The 27991-nt window shown below is 39.8% G+C and overlaps 1 protein-coding gene across 1 annotated transcript in view; it reads left to right on the forward strand.

The window, feature by feature from the left end:
• Positions 1–26098, forward strand: part of LOC139742166 (probable G-protein coupled receptor CG31760) — a 131916-nt gene extending 105818 nt beyond the window's left edge. The window contains exons 7-10 of the mRNA XM_071652738.1: positions 11014–11152; positions 14103–14208; positions 22088–22255; positions 25856–26098. Of these exons, the coding sequence (XP_071508839.1) occupies positions 11014–11152; positions 14103–14208; positions 22088–22255; positions 25856–26098 (656 nt within the window). The remainder of the gene's footprint in view (positions 1–11013; positions 11153–14102; positions 14209–22087; positions 22256–25855) is intronic.
• Positions 26099–27991: the final 1893 nt, after the last annotated feature.

Genomic DNA, 27991 nt, shown 5'->3' on the forward strand with positions numbered 1-27991 from the left:
TGTTCAGATTCTTTTCTCCATTCTGCTAAACTAAATACGTATATGTAGATAGGTTTCATGGGCTGCCACGTGTTCAAGCATCCGCTTATAGTGGCAGTCCTTCTTCTGCATAATTTCTTCGATAATATATTGTTTGCAAATTTGGTAATACAATATATTTTGGTAATGGAATCAATGTATACATGTATTTTTTTTCTCCTTTGAAGTATGTACGATGTAATCTGTATATTGATGTTTTCTAAGGTATTACGAAAAGAATTCTGATTCATGTAGAAATTATGTTGAAGACAAATAAATCAATTCAAAAATCAAATCAAAATGTATAACTCTGCAAAATGTCCTTTAGAACCAAACCTAATCTTAACTAAATTAAACTCTAGTGCAGATTTTGCTGTATATAGTGAGACCTGTGGCTGGGATACATCATCACTTCATGTAACTGCTACAAAATGATTGTGATCAATATCTTTATCAGTTTTTTTTTATTAGAGTCAACTTAAAAAATAGATAATAGGGCAAAGTTTCACTTCAAAAAAGAAGTGATCGGGTCCAGAACGTTTCTTGTTTTTCCGTGTCATACTTCCTTCTTTTTTTTTTTTTTTTTGCATGTCTCGTTTTATCATTTTTATGAATGTGAAATACTTTATACCAATTATGATGATAACAACAGTGATGACTGTAATAACAATGACCGAAGTAGTAGTAGTAATGATAATGATGATAACAATAATAATGATAATGGTTATAATGATAATGATAATTATTGTTATTCATTGTCCCAAGTAGCAGTACACATGTACTAATATTGTAATAACCATATTGGTTATTATAATACCAATAATGATAGGCATTCATAACTTCACAACCTAAAACGCATTGAAGTCTTCAGGCTGTGATTATTCGTGGTTTATTAGAAAATTATTTCCCAAATCAGTTTGGGATTTGGCTTTTGCTGATCCTCTTTTCATAATTAAAGCAATTAAAGCCATAATCAAATAAGCAAAATATATTTTTCTTATACGTTCGGTATTCCACTGATCATTATTAATCATTACGAACGTCATCCAAGTGTTTCATCAGGTTCTTACAAAAAAAAAATATGATTGTTTATCATAATGAACATAATCAGCCTGTTTGATTAGAAACTGTTTGTTGACAGATAAGATTACTGGCTCTCTAAACTGAATTTCTAGACACGCCAAGGGCTTGCTTTTTGCTTTTACTTCATTATATGCCGTCGTTTTGGCTTAGCATGATTTTATCACCATTTTGTAGCGTTTGTTTATGCCGGTAATACCACTGCTTATCCAAGAATCATTCTGGCGTCCAAAAGCATAGGGGCTATATATAATACCAATACAGACTATGAATACAGAAAGTGATTATAAACGCAGCAGACAGACATAGCCAAATAATGTATTTAGCCCCCCAAGGACGGAGTGCCGTTAGCATGAGTGGCTCCATGTGCGCTCGTCATGTTGTTGGTTTTATTTTGTATTTCGGCTTGTCTAGCTGACACACACACACACACACACACACACATACACATCACACACACGCACACACTGATATTGCCACACGTGATCAAAATAAGACGGCATGAGGCAAGATATTCATTTCGGACTAATCACAAGCAGCTCCGCGCGATGAAGAAAACGATGTGAGTCTATTTCCCATAACCTCATTAGCTCGTAGACAAACGCACCAGTTTCCCTAATCGCCCTGATTATTCCATGTATGAGAATAGGATCGACTCGTTCCCCGTGAAACAAAACTATAAATGAAAGATGTGCTCAACAGTCTCAACATTCAGACAAGTATGTTGATCGTATACGTGAGCTGTAGGTACCATTTACAGCGAGCAAAAATCAAGCTCTCTGCATCGCAGACAGGTTATACTATTGAGAGTAAAGATGGGCGGGTTTTATACCAGAGTGACGATCTAAGCGCCCTCACCCTCCCTAGCGAGCTATCTGCTCCTCTCCTCTCTTCACTCTATCAGCTGCTCTCTTACCTTCTTTTCAGATGAACTTCCTGCCTGCTATAGGTTACCTATCTGCGGGTAAGTGCGGTATAGGCATGCACCCGTCTCCTGGTAAGGCCAGACTTCATCGGTGTCGACTGGAGGGTCTTTGACCCTCCTGTTGGCGGGAATGGCGTAAACCCCGTATTGCGCCACGGGAATAGTCACGTGAACTCTGCACCTCTAACTTCACTCTTCTATCCCCTTTACTCCCCTGTATTTTGTCAGGTCAGGTCATTTCAACCAGATTGACCTGCTACTAGTCGCTTGGTACCTGGTACAAGTACTACAGTGTACCTGCAACATGGTGGCTGTACGCCCACAGACCCACTGCAGGCTTTGACAAGATTATGAGTACACAACGCAACGGCACCAGGGTTAAAACAGCTGCTCCTTTGTTTATATCAAACCTGACTTTGTTGGTGCCATCAAACACGAATGATGGCTTGGCCCTCAAGCCCCAGGGAAAAACTGAGCCTGATATTGCCAGTAGAGAAATAGATAGACTTGTCCATCGTGAGGTATACCTTTCATCATTAGTACTTCGCCGTCAACACTAAGGCACTACGCTCTATACTGCAGAGAAGGAACAATTTAGCTCACGAAGCTCGACGCTATGCTATTGGCATCATTTGTCTTCAAGACTAATGCATTGTTCATACCGAAACACTACTACAAGAGCCTTTCTCCATCGGTCACTCATTAATAACCTCTTCAGCTTTGATGAACTCCTAGAACGTTACCCCTGGTGCTGGAGTATAGGTCTCTTTATCTTCACCATGGCCTTAAAATCTTGCCTTTCCATTGAAAGCCACAACAACGGTACGATGAAAATTACTTTGCATGCCAATCCTGCAACAACGGTACCATGCTGTTCTAGCCCTCACCTTTGTTTTTCATAGAAAACCTGTATAAATTGACCGTCATTTATCATTCCATGTATGTAATACAATAAAATAGCAATCCCCATTATTTCATTGTACACCCAAGCTGGACATCATACATTATTCTATTTTTGTTATATTTTATGTGTCTTTTTATCATCGAGAAATATAAAAATTAACTGAATTGAACTGATAGGTTTACCATGGATATATCATCATCTTTAATAAGGCTCACAAAACCCATACGCTTGTTGGAACAGACTGTGTTGACCATGAAGTGCGCCCTCTTTTCAAGCTCTGTGCCAATGAGTCAAATAATGTGCACAAATTTCACACACCATGCACACAAACCAATGGACAAGAAATGGATATAGCAGGCAGAGGGTTAATCCCCCTGTTGAATTCAATAACATGGATGACTCTAGTCCTTTTTGCTGCAGTTGGACTGTACTACAATTAGTGATAGGGAGGAGCAAAAGGTTAAGATCAATGAATTAAGCGCACGAGAGTGGATTGTGGGCGGAGAGAGAATTAAGAACTAAGTGCCGGTCAAGGGATTGGTTTCGAAAGCTTTCTGGAAAGGCTCTGCTCATCATGGTCGCCCTGATGACGTCGTCAAGTTCAGACAAAATGCCATTAGGATGAATTCCATCTCAATATAAAGTCAAATCAAGAGGGCAGATCATGATCATGATTTGATGCGATTGTTAATATACGTGTGCTTTGCTGGGGAGATGATGTCGAGAGAGTTATATATGATGAATGCTGGTCGGTATCTTTTTTATTTCTTCTCCTTTTCGATAAAGTAATCGCCCGTCATTGCCATAGTTTGTTTTTCATGAACTTACGCTGATGTTGTTTATGCAACCGGGGCCTCGTCGTAAGACGGCCTAAAGAGCCGGCTGTTTTGATTATCTCTACGTACGCTGTCTGCGCCAGGTATTAAACATGGACCTTTGGGGTCCCTCTGTCTGCCTGTCTGTCTGTCTGTCTGTCTGTCTGTCTGTCTGTCTGTCTGTCTGTCTGTCTACTGTCTTTCTGTCTCTCTCTCTCTTTCTCATGATATAGTGCAAAGATATAAAGAAAAGACGAAAGAAAGGAAGATAAATTGTAGGGATTCAAAAGATGAATAGAAATATATTGATTGACTGAGAAAGACACATAAGACAGAGAATGGAGGATCATAATTATGTGTGCGCATGTGTGTGTGTGTCTGTATGTATGTACGTACAGTATGTCTATCTCTGAGTGTCACTACGCATAACATTCGACCTTGAAAAGTTACCATGTGTGATGGGGCGTGTATGGTAATGATAAGCTTTCTTTCAATAATACCTCGAAGTAAGTCCGCTGAACTGAAACCCACTTCCATGCCAATTGCATTACTTCAAAGATGTCACAGACGCTGTAAATTCATTAGTAGTACTTGTGACTGAGTGTGCATCGGTACGATACGCTTTCTTATCGCGCCATCCAGTGAAGTGAACCTCGCTTCCATGCTAAGTGCACATCGAGGGAGAATGCTGAGGTTGTAAATCCAGCGGCCTTGAACATTTTCGGAGAGATGTGAAGATATGTTTGACAGGACAGAACATACACGAAATATGTGAGCCTTCGAGATCGCCTCCGCAAAATCGTAAATGTGATTTTGAGACCTTTCGTTTGTCTTTGTGTTTGTTGTTGTTGTTGTTTCTCAAACATGACCCCTCAAACATGGCCGCTGCTTCTAGTGAACTCGAACCACACACCTCAAGATTGAAAGCCCGTGGGTCTAATCCACTGAGCCCTCAACAACGGCTCAGCTAATTTTGACACGCACTTTGTTAGATCCAAACCAATAATCATTTCCCACTTTACGTAAACCTCTCGACAGTACCTGAGGAGTCTTAGCGGTTGACTTTGAAAGTAATGGAATGTGAAGATGTTATTACGTGAACGATTTTATCATCTGGTCGTAATGCCAGTTGTCATTAACTTCTCAAATGTTAACTTGCAAATTATCGTTGAAGAGTGATTATTTCATAATCCTCATTTTAGTATGGCTCTATCATAATCACCCATCATGTTTTGGTGAGTTGAAAGCGACAAGTTGGCGTAGACTTTTACCGAACGTCTGTTGAGATGCATTTCCCAGGATTCTACAACATCCTTCACAACTCACACCCTTTCCTCGGTAAAATAAAACAAAACAAATACCTCTCTGGCCTCAATCCAGGAAACAAGCGGCCCTCCAGGGCTTGCTTTTCCCCCTAATGTGTTACGGGGCCCCTTGAATGAAGACAAGTGGAAATTCACGTAGAAGTAGATAATCGCAATACTACAAACATCATTAACAAACAAACACAAAAAGTAAGAAATCGTGGAAGCCAATTGGCCGCTATAACATTGTAGTTTAAAGGCACTGTTTACCTTTGGGAGCAGTTATTCGATTTATCACATTTGATGCATATGCATAGGTCAGTTGTATCACAAAACATCCTACCATATAAAAAATTTGAAATAAAGCATAATATGTAAAGAGATATCGCTATTTTTCTCGCTAAACCATAACTGTAGACAGTTTAGTCTAGAAACAATTTTATTATAACCATTGTTCACACTTTACATGTTTAACAATACTTAACAATGATTATACTAATTAACTTTTTACACTTGTTGTTTCTATCCCAAACTGACATTTCAGAACTATTTTGCAGCACTAAAGCTGGGTTTTTGTTTCATTCTGCAAATGGTAAACAATGCCTTTAAGTTAAAGTTGTGTCAAGAAGGGCGCCGGAATAATTTTCAATGGCTGATTGTTGTGAGAATAGTTAACCGAATAAAGTTGACCGGAGGTATCATTATTTTACCGTGATGTAGCGACAAACCAAGAAGGTGGAGAAATGGAGATGATACAACTGACACCCAGGTATATATAAAGTGCATCAATATAAGCATTGAACTCCTTTACCAAAATATGCGGTGAAAGTTCAAGGACATACACTGTGACAAAAATAATGACTGTCACGTGATGCAAATTCTACTCGATCCCAAACTATAAATATATTTCTAGATAGATAGATAGATAGATAGATAGATAGATAAGTAGATAGATAGATAGATGAATATCTTAGCCATCTTTTCCTCTTCTCTTCCCTTATATCTCCTTTGTATTCCCAAGCATTATTTCCTTAACTATTTCATGATTACCGTTTGCTCCACTTAAACAGTCGTTTGGGTTTGCGCGCGCAAATAACTGCGAGCTTAATAACCTCCGTGATTGCTTGGAATCGCATCAGTCATCCAACGGGGACGTTTATGTGGTCGCGCAAGAAAACAGAGGGGAAAAAAGAAAGAACGAGGAAAAAGTGCTCGCAGCTATTACCACGAATCACCGATTTGTCTTTCTCCGGTTCAAAACCCTTGGCAATACATCTTCAAACAAACATTCGCGTTGTCTTCACCGGTAGCGTCTTCTCAACCCCAGTCCCTTCTAATTTCCTTCCCCCACCCTCGCTCTTTTATTCTTTCGCTCCTTCTTCTCTTCTTCTTCTTCTCTTTCTCATTCTCTATCCGTCTCCACCATCAATTCTGTAATAGAAAGAAGTCAGTTTGATGAGTCATCATGTACCACTCAGATGGAATCGTCCAGTGTTGTTAACTTTAATCAAGTAGGATGTCAATTCATGGCTAAAGTTGGTTGCAATGAATGTAAAATGGTAGAGTTTTTAGCTTTGATGATCTGACATGGAATAGGAGAGTTGTGCGTGATATGATTTCAATATTTGCACGGTCACGATGTCGTAATCAAATTTAGAGGACAGATGTCTCCAAGAGTGAAAAAAAAAAGGATTTACGTTTTATAGCTAGGAAGTTATTGCGCAAGTAATATAAAGGACAACGTGTGAAGTTGTTTCTTTTATTTGAGTACGTAAAACCGAGCTTCATCGAGGAACACGAAGAGATTTTTCATACATTGCTTGTCATGATGCATGGTTACGTTATCATCATAATATTTACGAACAGACATAATACCCAAACTGCGTTACGGGTTCTGGTAGACGGTTCCTCTTTCTTTTGTCTCTTGGGTATACAGTCTATGTGCATTTGTAAAGGTGTGTTGATTTTCGTAACCTTGTTTTGAATTTAGATTTGAAATTTGCATTAGGTACACAATTAAAGAGAAATAAAACAGATATAGTCCTCCACTCAGTGCGTTAATTTGATATTGGACCTGCTGAAGAGAACCTATAAAGCATTACTCAACAACAACAACAACAACAAAAGACCAAGTCTTTATCACAGTTTATACAATTCCTTAAAGACAATAATGTCATATACTGCCAACCAAAAATTCCACGTATCGTATTTCCGTTCTCGCCCACTTCCTACGTTCCCTTCGCGCCAGATTGTTGTGCTTTTCATGGATGGAATCGTTGAGTTATCATTGATCAGAAATATCAATCGGCGTGTGTGGGGTATCACAGATTGCTGGTTCCAATGCCCTTTACTTTCAAGGGGGTCTCGAAAATATTAATTTTACGACAGCGTTGTTATGGTAAATACTCGGTACTTTTTTTAATTGAGCTGTTTTTGGATGACTCGTGTTTTGAATACCAAATGGATGATTAACCACTATGGGCAAATTGAGAGATATTATTGGAGTGGTTACAGACCCGGGGATAAAACACCGAAAGGCTTTTGCGAGGGTGAAGATGATATTGTGCTATATACTACCGGTATATATGCTTCTCGCGCTAAGCAAACATGATGATGAGTCGCTCCTACTCTCCACTGAATTGATAGCTCGTGTGCTCGCTGGAGCGTAACATCGTTTAATAAGTTCCACTGTAAAGCATCTATCATCTTTACCCAATTTACGCAAGCGCCGCTCTACGCAATCAATTCCCCCAACGTTGCCAATTTGATGAGCCTCATGTCGTGGATGACGTGCTGGTATTTTATTGGCGCAAAGAGAAGGGGGAAAAAGAATAAGTCAAAGAAGACGTCGCTCTAACGATCTTGCTCATCGTGGAAATGATATGCAACGTGAATGAACAGAAAATGCATGCGTCTAATCAGATTAATGTGTTGCTTTGTCTGGAAGGAGCGGAATATAATGATTCACGTCTGCATCAGGCCGAAATGTTTGCCATGATACGATGATGGATACTGGCACCACGTGCGTTTCACAGTCCCAAACTAAGACGCTAGTATCTATTTCGTGTTGCTTGCATATTCTGCATCAGTGTCGCTTTCAAATAATGACTCTGTCGTCACTGTTGTCAGAATCGTGTCTCGCGTCTCAAAAATCGGTCCCGAAAACAAGATTTCCCGTAGACTTTCTCGTATTTGCAGATGCAACCTGAGCCTCGGCGGCAAGGACATTACGAACATCCCACATATTGTGACATGGAGGGGGGGGGGGAGGAGGAGGAGGAGGAGAAGAAGGTTCTGGTTGGAATTGTTGCCGTGGTTTGTGTGTGTGTGTGTGTGTGTGTGTGCGTTTTAATGTTCAAATGTCTTCTGAATCGCGACAGAATAATATGGCATTCATTCTTGTGACACACATCATTCTCTTCATGTGTCACACACGTGAAATTGTGCAGAAACCTTATGAGGTCATATTCGTTTTTCTTTTCTAGCCGTATATATAAATTCAATACCACGTGTGATAATACAGAATGCGTAATCAGAACTTTATAAAATCAACACTACCGAATAGGCCTACTAGACGAATATCAACCTTACGGGGACCAAAAACAAAAATCACAGATCACTTGCAGCAAAACCCACAAGAAATAAGCAGATCATCGTAACGTGATATTTCATTTTCTCTTGGTAGTGTCATCGTAGTACGTCATTTTTTCGTGTATGTCGACAAGGCTTCGAGCCGCGCTCGTATACATACAGATACTATAGGACCTATGAAGTACGAATAAATGCTTTAGTCATTATCTTCTACATTCAAAATAAACTCTCGCAGTATAATGTGTCGTCCGATACGTCCCCAACACTTGTCGGTCTGTGACGTCAAAGCAGGAAAATTAAAACAAACCCTTGTGCAGCGATGATGAATGTAGGCTTTTTCAGCTTTCCTCGATGTAAATCGCTATGTAGGTCAGCCCAAAGTAGGTTCGCCCATAAGTACAGAGTAACCTAAACCATCCTATATCCAGGGTGAAAGATTACAGGCGACTGCTACTTATAGCTTTATGGCATTTCTTTTTTTCAAAACTATATGCCTCCATGGTTTGCTTTTATTAAGTGCAAAATATAACTTGTCCAGTCAACAATGTAAAATTCCATACGTTAACGTAATGTCTGTTGCAGATACTTTGCCATATTATTATAACTCCATCCTCATGCGAATTATTTCGAAGCAACGTTTGTAATGCTATATAGTCCGCACAGCTTTGGTACATCGTTCTCGACAGTAAGGACTGATTTGCGTGCATATATGCCATCAGTTGAGATGTTTTCATATTTACGGAGACATTCGAGAAGCTCAAAACCTCATCAGCTGCATGCTAAAGCTAGTTTTTTTTTTTTTTTTAGTTTATATTTCCGAATCGTAAACGATCAGAAACTACAGTAAACAAACGTGGAAGAAAACGCTCGAGGCTTAGAATGAACTCTGCAAGGGACTAAAATCCCATCAGCTACCCAGAAGTACGTACTTTTTCATCGTGTATACCCAAGCCATGTAAATAGCCAAGATTCAGTGTACACGATGGAATATGTTACGAAGAGAAGGGGGGGGGGGGGAGAGAAGGACGAGTTCGCGGAGTGCGGCGTGTATACTTTTCGTTCTGCGCCGTATTTTCGTTTCCAGCGCTGGTAAAAACAAGGGAGGGTCCGCGGCGCCGCGGTAGAGTTTACTCTTTGCGAGGTATCGCTGACATAAATCAATTAGTCTTCCTATTTAATCGAGTGAAGAAGTTTTTTCAGCGACAGAGTCGTGGCAGGTGGACCGGTTGATGAGTACTCGTGATGCAAGCTGGCTCGGCTTGACAGAGGGCCAGGGTAGGGTAATGATCAGGGTGAAGAGACGGAGGGTGGGGGATGAGTGGGGGTTGGGGACTCAAGATGGGACGGGGAAGAGGGGAAGGGAGGCACAGCGAAAGGTGGCGCCAAATTGAAGTGCAGCTGTCATAAAATGTGACCCGGAAAGAAGATGGTGGGTGTCAAACAGGAAAGTCGTATCTAGGCAACGCCATCATGAGTTTTATGATGGTCAGGAGAGGTATGGAAGTCGGTCCAGAAGAGCAAGAGAAGTATAGCTGAGTAATATGCCAGTTCGTAACTAGCTCGTGTACGCATTGGCACAATATTATTGATCTTTCTTTTTCCTCAGTTGGTTAGGCACTTCACTTGCTTTCAAAGCGACATAATGCATAAGTTAGCCCGACGTAACAATTTGTGAATTAATGTTCAAACAAAGACTGAACTTGGATAGCGCTGGTGACCCGAATGGTCTATCGAGTTACACTCGGGGAAGTGATTGTATATAAAATTATGAGCGTATTATGGCGTATATTATAATATATTACAAGTTTTACCCCCACTCTTGTTGATAAGATATGTTCGATTAAATCTGCAAAAGAATATAGGAAATGAGAAGAAAATATGGTATATTTTTCATCATAACTACAAGAAAATAATGATATTTCTTGTTATATTACAAGTGAGGTATCACTTTGAAGGTTTTAATTTGCTCTGTCTGATGATGGGCTTTCTTTGAGATGTCTAAAACCCGTTTTAACCCGTTTTACGAACAAGCTCTTCATATTACGAGTCGGCGTGAATCGACAGAGATATGAATGCGCGTCTAGATTGCTTAGAGTGGGTGTTCCTAAGTCAATGGTACTATATCATGGCGTTACATATGTAAAATTTATGTGTTAGATTTCATAGCCAACTCTTGACCCACTCAAGAGAGACGTTCGAGTGTTTGAAAGGAACGTCTGACCACTTGACCGCTTGACCCTGTCATGTAAATTATACCTCTTGCAATCATTTCGTATTATTGTTGTCATTGTAAAAATTGAATTACTTTTTTGAAAGCTGTAAGGTTTTGACGTTTCTCTCTTACTTCATTTTTTTTCTTTTTTTTTCTCTACACAGCCGAGCTGCTTCTACTCCTCTGGGGAATCAGATTGTGTTACGTGGTGAGAAAAGCGCCCTCAGAGTTCAACGAAAGTAGATTCATAAGTTGGGCGATATACAATGAGACGCTTCTATCACTCTTCCTTTGTGTTGCAACGTAAGTCATCTTTATCTCAAAGTCATTATTTCTTTTTTGCTCAAGAAATCCTGTCAGTTTTAGTGTCGATGATGACTTGTTGGGGGTAACAATAGCCTCTTTTGCCTTTCTTCATTGTTACTAATCTGAATGCTGCTCAAGTCGTTATTGTCATATTCTCAAGAAATTTGCTTCTTTTTTTTTTTGGGGGGGGGGGGGGTTCCAGTGAGTGCACATTTGAAATATAACACGGGTTTACACCCGATGGGAATGAACACGTAGGCCCGAATTTACGAAGGTGGTACTATTAAAATCATGGTTTAAACCATGGACAATTTGTATGGAGCGCCAAGTGTCGAATGACCTATTTCGTTACGAAATTAGTCATTTCGTAACGAAATGACAATATTTCGTCGACGAAATGACTGATTTCGTAACGAAATAGGCCATGCGACACTTGGTGCTCCTTACACATTGTCCATGGTTTAAACCATGGTTTCATACCTTTGTACCACCTTCGTAAATACGGGGCGTAATGTCTGTTTTTGGAATCAAGCAAAGATAATGCGAGCATTGTGCCGAAATGTTCGTTTTGCCAGTTCATAGCATACACGTGAGATATTTTTTTTTTCATGTCGAACTTTCTGGTGTCCAGAAGGAAATGATATTGATGATACAAACAAATTATAACTTTTGATGATACTCATAACTATTATAGTTGGATGTGATGAAGAATTAAAAAAATGTAGTGGTGATTGTAGTTTTAGTAGCAGTAATAACAGCATTATTTGGTGTATCTTGAAGTGGTAGGTGTAGTAGTAAAATTAGTAGCAGTAGTAGTAGCAATAGTAGTAGTAGTAGTGGTAGTAGTAGTAATAGTAGTAGTAGTAGTAGTAGTAGTAGTAGTAGTAGTAGTAGAAGTAGTAGTAGTGATAGTAGTAGTAAAAGCAGTAGTAGTGATAGTAGTACTTGATGTAGTAGTACATGTAGCAGCAGCAGCAAAATTAAAAGTAGTAGCTGTTGCTGTGATATAAGAAGTGCTGCATGAAAGAAGGGGAAAGCAGAAAAGTGGAAGGAAAAAAAGGGAGGAAGATACACGCAAGAAAAGATTGAGGGTACAAAGTGACGTCGGCATATTAAGATGATAAACACTTTAAGGTAGCGATGTTGATGAGATAAAAAGCTGTTGGTTCTCTACTAGGCTTACGTCGACTAGACTCAGCTCACAGCATCAAATTTGCCGAAACAGGTCACGAATCTGTAGAGACAAGATCAGCACTTCTAGTTTAATAGAAACATCAGCGAAAGTTAAGAAGACAGATAAGACTCTCGGTACAAAACAAAAGAAACAAACAGGCGCGACGTAGCGAAACCGCACCCTCCTGTACAAATATCATTGACAACGCCGTATTGTGGCCGCGTAGCAAAAGAGTGTTTTTACAGTTTAATACGGATGAAGTTTTACGCGGACATCCACAGACTTTAAAATCTGAATCCCGGAAGCACGCTAGTCAAACATGCGGCTTGAGAGATGGGATGTGTGTGGCTATAGAGAGTCCTACCGCTGAAAGGAGTGATGCCTCAAAGCCATCAACTGCGGTGATCCGACGCCCTCTTGCGTCGCCGAGGGCGCGAAGACAGCAGGTCCATGAAGGATGCTTCCGTTTGTCAGATTTTGACAGGAGTGCGGTCATTGACACTAAAGACAGACAGTAATGAGCAATTATCATTTGCTACTTCTGGCGATCTCCATACGACTTTCAAATGTTGCACTGTTTGAATGTCACATTTCTTCTCTTCACTAAATACCACCCAAACAAAAAGATAAAATCTTTCTCATAAAAGCCCAATCTTTCATTTTTCAAAAAAGAGGTGTGTCCATTTTTTTATGCCTCCCGCATTGCCTTGCGTATTATTTCTAAGTAGCACCTTTTTTTTTTTTGCGCAGCTTCAGTGCTGTGCTTTCTAGTGCTGCAGCTTTAACCATGTTGGCACGGGCATTTGAAACTGAAGACGCCCTTCGCTGCGATAAAGGAAGCCTTTGTCTTAAAATAGCGTGATGAAAAAGCATTCACAGTCTGTCTCGGGAGGGCGGTATATATTATTATTGTAATTTTGTTGAGCGGCCAGTGGGGGGGGGGGGGGGGGGGGGGGGGGGGGGGACTCGTGTCCGGAAGCACTTTGGCTGTCACATGATGCATCTTCCAGCTTTCGAGTTATTGCACCTGGCGTCAATGTCGAGTTGCGTCAGAGCAAATCCATACTTTTCTGGCAATATTTCCGCATTGATGCACCGATTTATTTTTTTTTTCCATAGCCTTTCGAAACTTTCCACATCTTGATGCACATCTTGAGCGATGTAGGCCTACTGCTCGGCAGCATGGTCGCCTAATATAAAAGTAGTATGCAAAGCATTTATGTATGAATATAGTCATATATTACATATTATATATTATCGATTATAGATTATATATTATATACTATATATTCTATTGAATATGTATTCATGCTTTTAAATATATTGCAGATAATTTCATATACTTCTCGGAACAGTTTTTCCTCTCTCCCTCTAGAAGAGAGATAGAGGGGGGAATTTCAGTTTCTCTCCCTTTATCTGCATTGTACACGTGCGAGTATTTATAGCGCGTATAATGTTATGTGGGAATACAGAAAGCGCAAAAAAAACTGACAAAAACAGAGTTTGGTAGAAAGAGGAATTTCGCAATTCGTGAAAGTTAATGCTGGTATCACTATGTATAGGCTGTGGACAATCTATATATATATATATATATATATATATATATATATATATATGTTTATATATATATACATATGTATATATATATATATGTTTACATATATATATATATATATATATATATATATATATATTTATACATATATATACATACATGTTTATATAATACTTTATTCTTAATTCATGTAATGTTTTTTGTTGTTCTTTCGACAGATTCTTCCTCCAGGACCTGGCGAATCCTGACGTCCTGTATCTCATATGGTTCTTCTACAGTCAGCTGACAACAACGGTTGTTATAGTCCTCCTTTTTGGGAGCAAGGTAAGCAAGGTCTCAACTAATATCCGGGGCAAAGCTTTTATTTGTTGTATGTTTGTTTGTTTGTTGTTTATAGACTTCAAAGTGAGCCCCGTAAAATTGTATATCTTCTTGAAGGGAGAAGTGTCAATAGGACTGACGCTCTTGAGCTGCGCAAATGTTAGATTAATATATTGTGAAACTGAGCTCAATCAGATCACGTGGTGCTTTTTTCTATATAAAGACCCCCTCTGCGTCCGCAATGAATCATCAAGGAACGAATTTCTTCATTCTGCCCCGTCTCACTTCGCAACACATAACAATACATGCCTGTCATATTATACAGGCAGTATTACTACGTTGTAATCTTTGTCATCAGTGGATACTGTAGTAGTAGTACCCTTACTTTCAGTATTGTTTTGAATTGCTGTCATTGCTACAGGTAGCTATCGCTAATCGACCTTATTCATCACCATTATCAATGAGTCTAATAATTTCGATTTGCATGCAATATTGACACAGCCATTGAGGTTTCATTTGAATCTGTAGCATCTTTCTAAACTAGGATTCACCCAGACGAAATTGCTGTGCATAGTGTAGAGGCTTCACATAGGAATTTGCACGGGCAGTGATCATAGTTGGCCTGAAGACGCAGCATTGATATTACAGTTTCAAACAGTCCCTATGATATATTTACATATTAAACATCATGGGTACAGTACACACACACACACACATACATACACACACACACACACACACACACACACACACACACACACACACACACACACACACACACATATATATATATATATATATATATATATATATATATATATATATGCTAAGGTGGTTGAATCGATCTTGACACTTGTTCCACATCTACCAAAGATCGTTGACAATCCGCTTTTCTCCCGCTTCCCGACTACTTCCCTGAAGTCAGATACTCAGTATGTCACAGCAAGAAAGCAGTCATAAAAGGAACACTTTTCCCTCTATAAGTTTATCAAGAAGAAAGTAATTGCAAAATGATTCCATCTCCTTTTTTCTAGTTTAAATGCACAAAAATAATACTCATTTTGTAACATAATTGCCTGAAACAATAACCAAGCTTGGAAGACAAAAAGAAAGTCACGCTTTTGCTTTTTTTTTGCGTTTAGCAAGAAGAAGATGATTGCATAATTTCTATCTCCTCATTCTTCTAATTGTAACATATTAAAAGGATTTATTTTGATACTTTGGCTGGTTGTGCCCGCACTCATCACTCAATGAATCAGTTTGCTGTTGTGGTGGTTGTTTTTTCTTTCTTAATGTATACGGTATTACCCTTTCCCCTCCACTTTTCTGGCGTCCGCCCTAAATTTCCCCTGGGAGGGTGTTTGCGGGTGATATTTGGGTATGTCGGATGACTGCACAAAGCTTGTTTTTACGAAGAGGGAGCAAGATAGCAGACGGTGCAAATTGATCTCAATATTTCGCGCCCTTTCCCCTGGTGGGGATCTTCACTTTGGGTTGTTCTGTCAAAGTGTTTTTAGTTTTTGACCAGCAGATGCCCTTAATATGCTTCATTCCACTCTTGGGGCAAAGCCTCCTTTTATGTTTTTTTTTTTCCTTATCCTGTCTGCTGTCCAAATATCGTCGACACATTAAGCCATGGCACATTATTTGGTTGGTGGTGGCGGTGGTGTGTGTGTGTATGCGTGTGTCTGTGTGCATTTTATAAGGTCTATTGTTTTGCCCTCTACACAACATGTGTGAAGGATAAAGCCAACAGACAATTCTAAGAAATTTACAAATTTGTTTTCTTTTTGGTAGCGTGCTGAGTTTTTCTTCCGTGTCCAGATTGATAACTTCCATTCATCGTGGAGCCAGTTACGCTATCGTCGATCATGCGCAGTCTGTAAATTCAGGAAACGCAGGAACTCAGGAACCCGACACAAAAACAAAATAAACACAACACACTGTGACACAATAAAATGCCAAACCGGCGGCGACCAAAAACATGTCAGCATGTATGATTTATATGAGGCGTCTTTTATTCTTTGACCAAGAAGATTTCAGGGTCACTCAAGTCGTTCTCTGACCAAGAAAGATTTCATTATCACCGACGTCCTTGCAAGTAATCATTCAGAGCATTCTTTCAGTCACAAACTTTCAGTCACAAAATCTCACTTGCTTTTTCAGCTGCCAGGAATTGGTTGACAGGCTCGAAGGGGATTTTCTGACACAAAATCAAGATATCATTTTTTTATGTTTTGTTGAAATAGAACAGCCTTACATCCGTGTCGCCCGCTGCTCTTTGTAATAGCCTGTATCAGTAATCGGAACCCTTCTACGAGAATCGAGAACATGACACCGCGGTATTCCCGCGGCTGGACTCATCATAATCAAGTCGTCTGCTTAACGGTTATTTTGACTTTGAGGAGACCTTAATGATTAAGGTCGTGCTTCTCCACCACCTCCCAGAGCAGCCATGATTATTCCCATACTTCCTCCAAACTCGTCGACCCTCATGATTAACTGTATTGTCCCCTCTGCATATTTATATCTATCTATATCTTCTTATACTTTTCATTTTCCCTAGCTAAATTGTGATATCGGCTGCTCATTAATTCAGCCTTGGTCTCGTTCTCACTCTCATTCTCTGGGGTCATACGAAATGCTCCATACGTCGTTCTTCGCAAACCTTTGGCATGGAAAATGTCAAAATGGCTGCATGGGACCGAGATTCAGGGATAAAGAATCGAATCATTTCGTCCATCTCAGCGAAGGCAGCTGCTTGCGTGCACATTATCGCCTTAAGGAGTCGATGGAAACGGGAGTAATTCTTGATGAATTTCTTGATTTCGCTCTGGGGTCAGCAATAACCGCGTTCCATAAACACGCCCTCTGATCCAAATCTAGATACATAAGATTGTCATTATAGATGTTTCGAGTTTTTTTAGTTTTCAGTTTCAGAGTGAGGTTCCATCTTTATCGTTTGGTATGGAACCAGAGCCATCATTTAAAAGAATTACATTCATCACGGAAAATCTCTTTGTCGTGCCGATCTAAATCCCATGAAAGAATAACAATCAGATCCATCCAAATATTGTTCATAGAACCAGGCGAAGATTAAGCTCGCATCGTCTCACGTTGCAAGCAAATTGGTAAGAGCAACGATAGAAACTACACACTGAAAGACAAACAAACCTACTGCAATTCAAGTTCAGAGCAAGGAACAGAGATATTAAGCTCTTTCAGTAGAGTGTATCTAAATTTACCATGACTCTTGTCCTTGTTCACGAAACTTATTTGAGACCTTGGGCAGTTTGGATTGGCTATATCAGTGTTTCTACCCGAACTACGTATCGTCAACCATACAAATCACGGTTGTTGTGCAGCAGCGAAGACAGAAAATTTGCCAAAAGGCAACGAAATGTCGGATGTGCCATATCGTGTGGCTTTTACCGTCACGATGTTTCATAGACGGTGAGAATGTGCACTATTGAGCTACGCAGTATAAATATCTTGAAAAAAAAATGCTTTATGAAATAATTCTAGACTGTAAGAAATGATGTAATGGAAGTAAGATCCCTCAGCCTGATGGTAGACCTGGAGAAGTAATATTGCTGATCGATGAATCAAATTGGCGTCACGATTTATAGAAAGAAAGAGAAAAAACAGTGGCGGAATGCTAACTTCTTGACACTTGCCTCGTTATTAATTAGTCATGCAAGAAACGTGCACACTCGAAGCATCCATTCTAGCCTCTTTCCAGTCGTTTGCAGATGGTGATCATGGACATTATTTCATCCTGAAGAATTTTTCCTTTTCCAGGAAACCTTGGAGAGTGAAATTCGACCTTGCTACTAATTAAAAATTGGTTAACTTCGGTGATCTTCTTTTTTTTTCAAGATTTCGAGATTAATTTAGTTAAGAATTTTTAAACATTTTTTTACAACTTTTATTTTTCTCTCAACTCAACGCAACGTGATTTCCCACATCGCAAGCAATACTCTCTTGATACGTGAGTTATTTTCAACGTTTGTTATTAAGTGTTCATGAAAGTGCATGTACATGGAATAAGACAGAGGAATGGAAAAGATGCGTGTAATCTACATCATGACGTGACCATCGATGGTTAAACACTGTCGTCTTTTTATTCCCTCTTGTTTTTCTCTCAAACTCTCGGCGAAATTTCAAGGCAACACCATCTCGAAACAATATCTGCCTTACCCCGTAGCGCTTTTTAAGATGCTACACAAAGAAACAAAAAGGAGGCGAGAATGCAAGGAAAGATACGATCTCGGCAAGAGGCGTTTAATTCCCACCAAGGTACGGGCGTGGTGTTCGGTGGCAGCGCTGTGGCAGAGGCTTTAAGCCGCAGTTGGTCACGCAAATAGGTGCCAATAAGAACGTAGTCGCTGCAAAACGAAACAATATCGTCGTTTAAGCACGACATGATTTTTATTGTTTCTTGTCCACGTGTTAAATTTCATTATTTCTTGAATATAATTGAGGATGCGCAGATAATTCCTTAGCTTATGCTATATAAGCCTTTGATCCCAAAATTCACATTATGAGCATAGGTTGGAGACCGTCTCATTGAAAATGGTCACCTCCAATTGTAGAATTTGTGAGTTCGATGCCGGCAACACAACTGATTATAAATGGTGACTCCCGGTTCTCGACCAAACGCGCACAGATGGTTTGCAGAATTATGGCTGAGAGGGAAACCCTACTCTGCGTTGGAGTTAACTTAAAAAATGAGAGAAAAATAACAAGAAAGTTATCAAATTTTTGACGTTTGTTTGACATGCGTTTTGTGAAACAGTCCTAGAGCTTATCAAGTCGGGTTGATTTCACTTCACACCAAAATAGCTTTATGAATACAGTTCTATTATCAATGTGAAACTATTTTGTATGCCACGCTCGACCGACCGTTATAAATTGAATATTTTACAAAGATGACGTTTTTTTTTTTTTTTTTTTTTCTTCTTCTTCTTCTTCTTCTTCTTCTTCTTTTTCTTCTTCTTCTTCTTCTTCGGGTAGTGTTCAATTGGCAATCCAAGACAAAATATACGGGCTGGACCAGTGCTAAAGTTTGAGCGTGGTTAGGTTTCCATTGTGCCAATGCCTTTTCATAGACAGCATGACAATTCGCCTTTGAGTCAGGTGCATGGCTGTACGATGAAATAATTACGATTCGGCCGCAGAGTTCACTGAAGTACGCATCGCGTGTGAGTGCAGCGAGTGCATCGACGACGCCTACACTGGCGGATTTCAAATTCCCATGTATGTACGCCAAGCTTAGGTGGAAAGAGAAACTCGAGATTCGGAGATCTACGACGGCGGGAAAATTGACACCGACGAGTTGTCCGTAGAGATGACTCGATCGTCTGCTTTAGGTCCCCAGTCGACAACTGACAACCATTCCTCAGCACACTCTGGGTCGTTTGCAGCGAAATGGTTCGATATCACGTTCAGAAACGGGCTAAGGTTGTCGATATCTGCCAAATAAGTACCATGCACGGTCCATTAACTACACCAAATCCCTCTTTCTCGCCATCTCATGTGGATCCTGCGGGGAACGCGGGCGTAAATTCATCATAATTGTCTGATTTTTACATTTCTTTTCAGTGGCTGTTCAAACTTTTAGATGGTAGCGCAGACGATAGAAAGGAAGCGATTCTACTGAGCTATCGACACGTTGATCGACGTGATATTTTGGCATGTGTACAAATCTATCCCATTCGTCTTTTTCTTTTCAGTGTATCCCATTAATTTTGTAGATAGTAGATAGACGGGAAATAATTCTGCTTAGGTCGACGGGATATTATGGCATTCGTACAGATCTTTTCCATTCCTAGATATCCACCCCCTCCTTTCTATTATTAAAGCTCATTAATTTTGCAAAATTGGGTGTTTAACATGCACGAGTTGTAATGGGGAATATTAGGGGAAAGAGAACGACTTCTCTACTGCTTAAACATCGCGAAATGAATGTGACGACTGAACAGCAACTCACGTCGGTTTCATTTGGGATTCTAAGCATGCCTCTTTTTTAAAGAGAAGCAGTCCTGAGATTTTCACTGTACTGATAATTGAGAAGAGTAAAAAATATAACCTTTCACCAATTTATACGCGTGGACATCAAAAATTGTCTCCGTACGCGATTTTTAAAAAATAATTCCTGCAAGCGATCGTGTAAGAGCCTGCTAAAAGGTGCAACGTCATTGATGCCCTACTCTCAAGTTGACAGCCGTTCCTCAGAAAACCAATTTAAGTGTTCAAAATGATCATATCTGATTTTTTTTCATAAAATGTGACAATATGTGGTTTCATTATTTCAAACAGAATATTTCAAGCTTATTTATATATACAATTAATACAAAAATAAATAGTAAACATGTATTTATGAATAACTAGGGAGCGTACGCATGACGAGCAGAACACCGCTGGAAAGAATTGTGCATCGATGACGTATGACTCTCCGCCGAGACTTGCTCATTAGCATATTCACCATGCAGAGTCACACTTTTTCAACCAAAATGTACGAGCTTATTTGGTGATTTGAAAGTTTGTTTTTGGTGAAAGTAGTTCATTGGAGGTACCAACAACAACATATATTTTTTTTTAATTTCGTGAGGACTGCGTCCCTTTAATAATCAAAATGTGCGTCGAGTCATTGTGGAACAAGGCGCATGCGAAATTCCTGCAATTGAACGCGAAAATACCCGACGTCAATGCAATGTGTTGATGTCCCAGACTTCAGTGCTGGAGTGTCATAGGATTAATGTACATTTTCACTGGAAATGTCATTTGTGTGTGTGTGTGTGGTGTGTGTGTGTGTGTGCGTGTGTGTGCGTGCGTGCGTGTCTGTGTATGTGTGTTGTGTGTTCCTTCTTTTTGTGTTACCTCTCTGTGGGACCCATCCTCTTTCTTTTTCGTCATTTCTTTTTTGACACGATTTCTTGCCTGACTGCCTGAGGTATGAATGTTGTGCATGTAATTTACGTAATTCTAACGATTACCTTATTACATTTCGTATACAATGGTACATTACACAATTACATTATAGAATCCATGAGAAAACACAATATTTTTAGCGTTTGTTTTGATAGAGTCTGATGACCACTCATGAATACGAAAGTTACAGAAATGACAGGAACAACATATTTCACTTGTAGACGTTCCGGTCATGGCGGCTTCATGCCAGGGATAGATGACAATACCATGTCCCTGAGGACCAAGGTGTACAAATTGGAGCAAAGAAATGTTTTGGTAATGACAACTGTGCTGACTAAAAAAAGAGCAGCTTTGAAGATGCGACATTCGCTGAATATGATCATGGTACAGTGTGTTATGATGCTCTCTATTTGTGTCTTTTTACCTAACACTTCAGAGAGAACAAAGGACGGTTGAGGCAATGTGTTTAGTTGTGTGTGTGTGTGTCAAACTTCAACGTGTCACTGCCATAAAGTTGCTGCCGGATAAAAACAGTTGGTGACGAGGCCCCATTTTACAAAAGATGTTAGAATAGCAACTCTTGCTAGAATGGCAACTTCTCATAGCAACAGCCAATCACGATGTTGGATTCTTGTCATTACCGTGACAATCGCCATTCCAGTCAGAGTTGCTATCATATCAACATTTTATGAAATGTGGGCCCAGGTCAAACACCAGAATGGTTTCTCCTTTTTCATTTAATCGATTTATGATACACAACGACCAAGAGATCTTCGTTACAATGAGCAAACAACCAAGGAATATCAAGAAGTTACAAAAAACCCAAACAAGTTTATGTTACATTATTGTTATCATTAAAAATAAAACGATTGATATGAGATTAATACGGTGACTTGTGGGAAGGAATGTAGTATTCATATCCGTACTTTTTTAACGTGTCCCATTGTAGGTGTACCTGGTACTCCATGGTAAGGGAGACAAGACGGACACACGGATGAAGACGGGCACCACCTCTACGGGGATGCGGCAGCGGACATGGGACGCCACAAACTCTCTTTCCTCGCAGGGCCTCATGGTCAAACAGGAGGAGAAGCCGCTTAACCAAGTAGATATTCAGGTAAGCCGGCTCTTTCTGAGCCAGGGCAAGTCCCTTACTGCATTTCTAAAGGGTTCTTTTTCATCTTGGTACGCATGTAATCATGAGATTAGAATAAAACGTTTCGTCAAGGCAGAAGAGAAAAGGGTTTCTTGTTTTAAACGTGATAATCGGACTGTATGGGGGGAGGGAGACGAAAGCCGGTTTCTCCAAATTGGAAAAGAAATCTCTCAATGAAAGATAAATACACATTATGGAGAGCTTCTCCCCGCGACAGAGGTTCGATGAAGAAACAATATTTTCATATCAGAAAAAAAAAAAAAAATTCTGCGTGTTACCCAGAACACGGAGTGGGTGACATATAGGCCAGATTCAACACGGCGGTAGAGAATCAGGTTAATCAAGTGATATATTTCAGGTTAGCCGCTTTCCTCAAGTTATTTTTTTCCACTTTTATTGTCCCCGCCGAACGAGTTCGAGCAGGGGACTATGAAACGGGCTCCGTACGTGTGTGTGTCCGTCCGTGTGTCCGTCCGTCCGTCCGTGTGTCCGTCCGTGTGTGCGTCCGTGTGTGATCAAAATGTTCAAAATGCTACTCCTTCGCCATTTCTAACCCGATTTTGATTTTGTTTGCTTTATATGATAGCACTACATGGGAGCTTTGAAACTTCTATACAGAATTTCAATTGTGACCTTTGACCTTGACCTTTGACCTATATTGTACATTTTGCTTCAAAATGCTACTCCTTCGCCATTTCTAACCCGATTTTGATTCCGTTTGCTTTATATGATGGCACTAGGTGAGGGCTTCAAAACTTGTACACAGAATTTTGACCTTTGACTTCTTTGACCTTTGACCTTGATTTTTGACCTATATTGTACATTTTGCTACAAAATGCTACTCCTTCGCCATTTGTAACCCGATTTCAATTCCGTTTGCTTTAAGTGATGGCACTAGGTGAGGGCTTCAAAACTTCTACACAGAATTTTGACCTTTGACTTCTTTGACCTTTGACCTTGATTTTTGACCTATATTGTACATTGCCTACAAAATGCTACTCCTTCGCCATTTCTAACCCGATTTTGATTCCGTTTGCTTTATGTGATTGCACTAGGTGAGGGCTTCAAAACTTCTACACAGAATTTTGACCTTTGACCTTGATTTTTTTTACCTATATTGTACATTGGCTAGAAAATGCTACTCCTTCGCCATTTCTAACCCGATTTCGATTCCGTTTGCTTTATGTGATGGCACTAGGTGAGGGCTTCAAAACTTCTACATAGAATTTTGACCTTTGACTTCTTTGACCTTTGACCTTCATCTTTTTGCCTATACAGTTGTATTGTACATTTTGCTACTAAATGCTACTTCCGGCGGGGACATATATTACGCACCGCGTAATTTCTACTTTTCCTTGTTACAAATTGCCACCTTCATACCCAAACCATGTCTATGACGTAAAAGATAAAAGAAGTCAAATTCTATGTACCTAGAAGTTAATTCTGTAAGCAACTATTCATAGTCGGGATTTAAAGCATGGAATGTCCATTACTACATTTCTTCTTCTTTTTTTTCGCCTACATTTCCACGCCATATTGGTAAAAGCGTATGATCTGATTTTGTCAAGCAGATAGAGAAACGGCGCAGCGAAGATCATGTAGGTAAAAAAAAGAGGATGATATATTTGTAGCAAATTTCCGGGAAAGTCTCAAACAAACCACCCACCTAACCAGTTCCACAGCTATTTGACTATCTTCATCTATCTACCTATCCATTCATTTATCTCTTTGACCGCTTATACTATTTCATGGACCTCTTCTTCCCATCTACATAATTCGTTCATCCGTTTATCTTGCTGTCTGAAGCATCTTTTGATACTGACGCTGACCGTTACATGCAAAAACAAAGCAAAACAAACAATCTTTTAACTTCACAAGGAGGCACTGTCAAGGCATTCTATCCCGTATTGAAGTTTTCCTAGAAACGACAAGATGAAAATAGTGTCCTCTACGATGCCTTCGACTGTGTCTGACACAAATTCCTCCCCCATCCCCATCCCATTTTCTGTGATGCTTTTTCTCGTCCATTCCCTTCACTTTGGACACTCTTCCTGATTTCTACAAACAAAGTGTAATTCTATCACTGACGAACTCGATATGGCAAATGGGGTCAGTGGTCAAAACAGAAAATTGCCGGGACGACTTTTGGGACGTCTAACTGCATGGGCGCCGTTCAAACTCTCGGGACGGTGTGACGTATAAACACTCCATACTTTTTTTCTTTAGCTATCCGTCTTTTCGTGTCGTGTTTGTGTATTCGAAGGAGGAGGGGAGGAGGGCTGTGTTGGGGGAGGGAAAGTGTATAATAATTGGTGTGGGGCTGACACAGTTTTGTATACGACATCGACTATCGCTATACTGCGGCTTCTCCTCCCCCCGCTAAATGTGATCACTGTAACGTAATCCGTGCCGGGCGCAATCGCGTCCGCTTCCGCTGCGCAGTCGCAGTTAGCATAAAACTGGGTTAGGCCAACACACTTTAAGCCGTCAGGGATTTTCCCTTAAGGCTTGACTCGAAAAGTTTCACAGGTGACCGACAATTTAGACTTCTAATGCCTACCTGTGCAAACACTCTTCCCGTCACTGAGTAACTTGTTCATGTCTATTACTACAGCAACAAAAGATGGGATAATAGTGGATAGTTAACGTCATCACAAACCAACCGAATGTAGACTGAAATGTACAGATTTGTCTTTTTCTCGCTTATTGTGTTCTACTTGGATCGAAACTTGACTCAGAGCTGAAAAGTTTCAAACAATAAACGGAAACGCAGAAATCAGATCTTTTAAAGTAAAGGAACATCAATATTAAGTGTCGAAGATATTGATTTCGTTTACATCCAATCCGGCATTACGGTTATCTATTTGAATATATCATTCAGTCATTTGTTTTATCGTTATCTTGTTGTTATCTACTTAGTATTTATCTATATGTATGTATGTACGTACCTACGTATGATGTATGTATGTATGTATGTATCTATCTATCTATCTATCTATCTATCTTTCTCAATAACTATGTATCTCTCTTTCTCGTTGTCTATCTATTTGTTTCCTTAGATTTACTTATTAGTGCTCGGAATTCAACATTCAACGACAAACGCAAATCCATTTATATTGGGCGATATTATTTTACCGGATTAATCTATTATTCGACTGACAATCACAAGTGTGTAGGTAGCGTATGACTATACTAAGAGCCTGTATCTGTCGAAATTTCCATTTGTTTCAATATCTTTCCGAAAATCCTCATAAAAGAAAAAAAAAATTTCAAAGCAGGACATGCATCCATGATGATGAAATACAAAATTCCATGAAAATTTATATTACAATACTAAAGACATTTTTTTATTTTGTTCCTACAAAATTGCATCGTTAGTACATTATGATCGCTGACATCTCGCCACTTCTTGCTCTTCTTCCAGAATCGTATCGATAATCAGAATCAGAATCATAATCATAATCGAGAATCATAATCGATCCAAGCACAACATGAATATTCATGAGTTCAGTATTGCTGATGACCTCTCTGTGTTTTCCTTTCCCGCCAATCACACCGCAGGAGGAGCTGAAGCGGCTCTACACGCAGCTGGAGATGCTGAAGACGAGAAACATGGTGGTGGGGAACCCACACCTGACCCGGAAGTTAACCGCCATGGCGGAAGCCGCACGGGCCACGGAACAAATGCTCTTAGACTCCAACGACTATGAGCTGAGTTGCGCTTCCAACGGAGTGGCCGAGGTCACGTACACAGTCAACAATGGCAGGACTTGTAATGCCTCTTCCAAAGGGGATTGGATATGAAACGAGATAATTTTACCTGCACCAATTCAAATTCAGAATAAAGCAAAGCAAACACGGGAAGAAAGAATAAGAAAAGTTATAACATTCAGCTGTTCACTGAAATCACTTCAACGTTTCCGGTGCTTTTTACTCTTACTATTTAAAGGAGCGCGCCCCCATCTCATAGACTCCTCTGAACTGAGTGAGAGAATTCACCAGAGAACGTTATTTCATGCTGCCATTTTGGCGTAGAGCGTCTCGTTGTTGTGAGCGCCGGGACAAAATCACAATTGACGCATGGATTGTGTTCATGCGGGCGCAAAAATCTGACAAACTCATCCGAGCGCGTACGTCTTCCTAGATCTTTAAGCGCATGTGGAGTGAGAACACTGTCATCAGGTTAACAGCAGACGACCCTCACGGACCTTCAACTGCTACCATCTTTTGGTGAAAACTCACGAAAGGAGATCATTGTGTAATTTCCTGTGTTGAAAAATTCATGGCGCTGGTGTCTGAGATGTGTTTTTAAAAATGTGTTCCCCAGTTTCGGAGATTATCAGTGCCATCAGACCTGTTTTCATCGTCGTCGGTGTCGTGTTCACTCTACATCATCACCATCATCAGCAACATCCTCATCTTCAACACGTCATCGATATCATCATCGTGTCTTGGATATTTTTTTTTTTTTGCCCCGATAGTTTGCGTAGTTGTCACATTCCCGTTCGATCACGTTGTTTTCGTTCTCATTGACCTCGTTTTCGGAGTGCAGATGAAGGAAGTGCAGCGACTCCCGCCCGCGTATCCGGAGATGGCGTATCGATTAGTTTCACAAATATTTTTGAGTATCGCCATCTGCTTACAAACTCCTCGTTGGTGGCGCTCTGCCCGCTGATGCTTGTTGGGAGAAAGAAAAACGAACCACATATCATTTTTGTGTTGTTCCCAGTCTTCTTCTCGAAATTGAAATTCTCGAGAAAATTGAAAAAAAAAGAAAGAAGAGAAAGATATGTGCTTAAATAGACAGAGCAGCTCTTCTGGTTTTGCAACATGTCAGAAAGTGTCGTATCGTCTTTTCCCGTCCAGATAATCTATTTGTAGAGTATAATAGTATAAATACACGCAGTAATTATGATTTACATGATATTTTAACATTGTGTGTTATTTATTGATGTACAAAATGAAGGAAGTCAAACGTTTTTAAAAATTAATCATCAAAAGTGGAGTTTTGGAAGTGTTCACTTCAAAAGAGTGCAAGAATTAAATATGACTTCTAGCGGAAAGTGTTAATGGTCTTCGGGGAGGTGATTTCTTTATGATTACAAACCCTTTGTGAGAAGATGTCGCGGCTTATCAATAAACTCGCCGCAGTTCTTGTTTTCTTACCCAAAATGACTCGCTGAAATGTAAGAAAGAAATCATGTTTGATTGAAAGAAAAGATGCAATCATACGCACGCTACCACAGGTGCGTATCAGTGCGAAAAGTCGGCAGTCCAACTTGTGTGATTGATTATGACCTTGCAGAATGAAATAGGTACAAGTATCCGCTAGATTTACAAGAATCACGATAATTATTCATGCTTAATGCTATGCTGAAAATTATGAGTGGAATCTATAGTGTGTACAGGAAAAATGGCAATAAAACGCTTGCAACCGTAATGTGCAATTTTGAAGCTAACGACGTCAATTCGTCTCTATGAATTGTAGCAATGCATGCTATTGAAATGTGCGACATTGTTTCTGAGTATGCTACGTTTCCTTAGCTGTATAACCTAGATAATTTACCCTGATATAGCCTAACCTGTTTTGTGCCAGGGTCTCTTGGACAGTGTGTAAAACACTATGGGTTTGCTGTGCCAGTCAGCACTCAAAGCACACAATGTATTAAAAGATGCCTGTCAAAGGTCGTTGACCCA

Source organism: Diadema antillarum, unplaced genomic scaffold (genome assembly GCF_040938485.1).
Source record: "Diadema antillarum isolate AM-2024a unplaced genomic scaffold, OU_Dant_1.0 seq00000981_RagTag, whole genome shotgun sequence".
In the NCBI taxonomy this organism is placed as follows: domain Eukaryota; kingdom Metazoa; phylum Echinodermata; class Echinoidea; order Diadematoida; family Diadematidae; genus Diadema; species Diadema antillarum.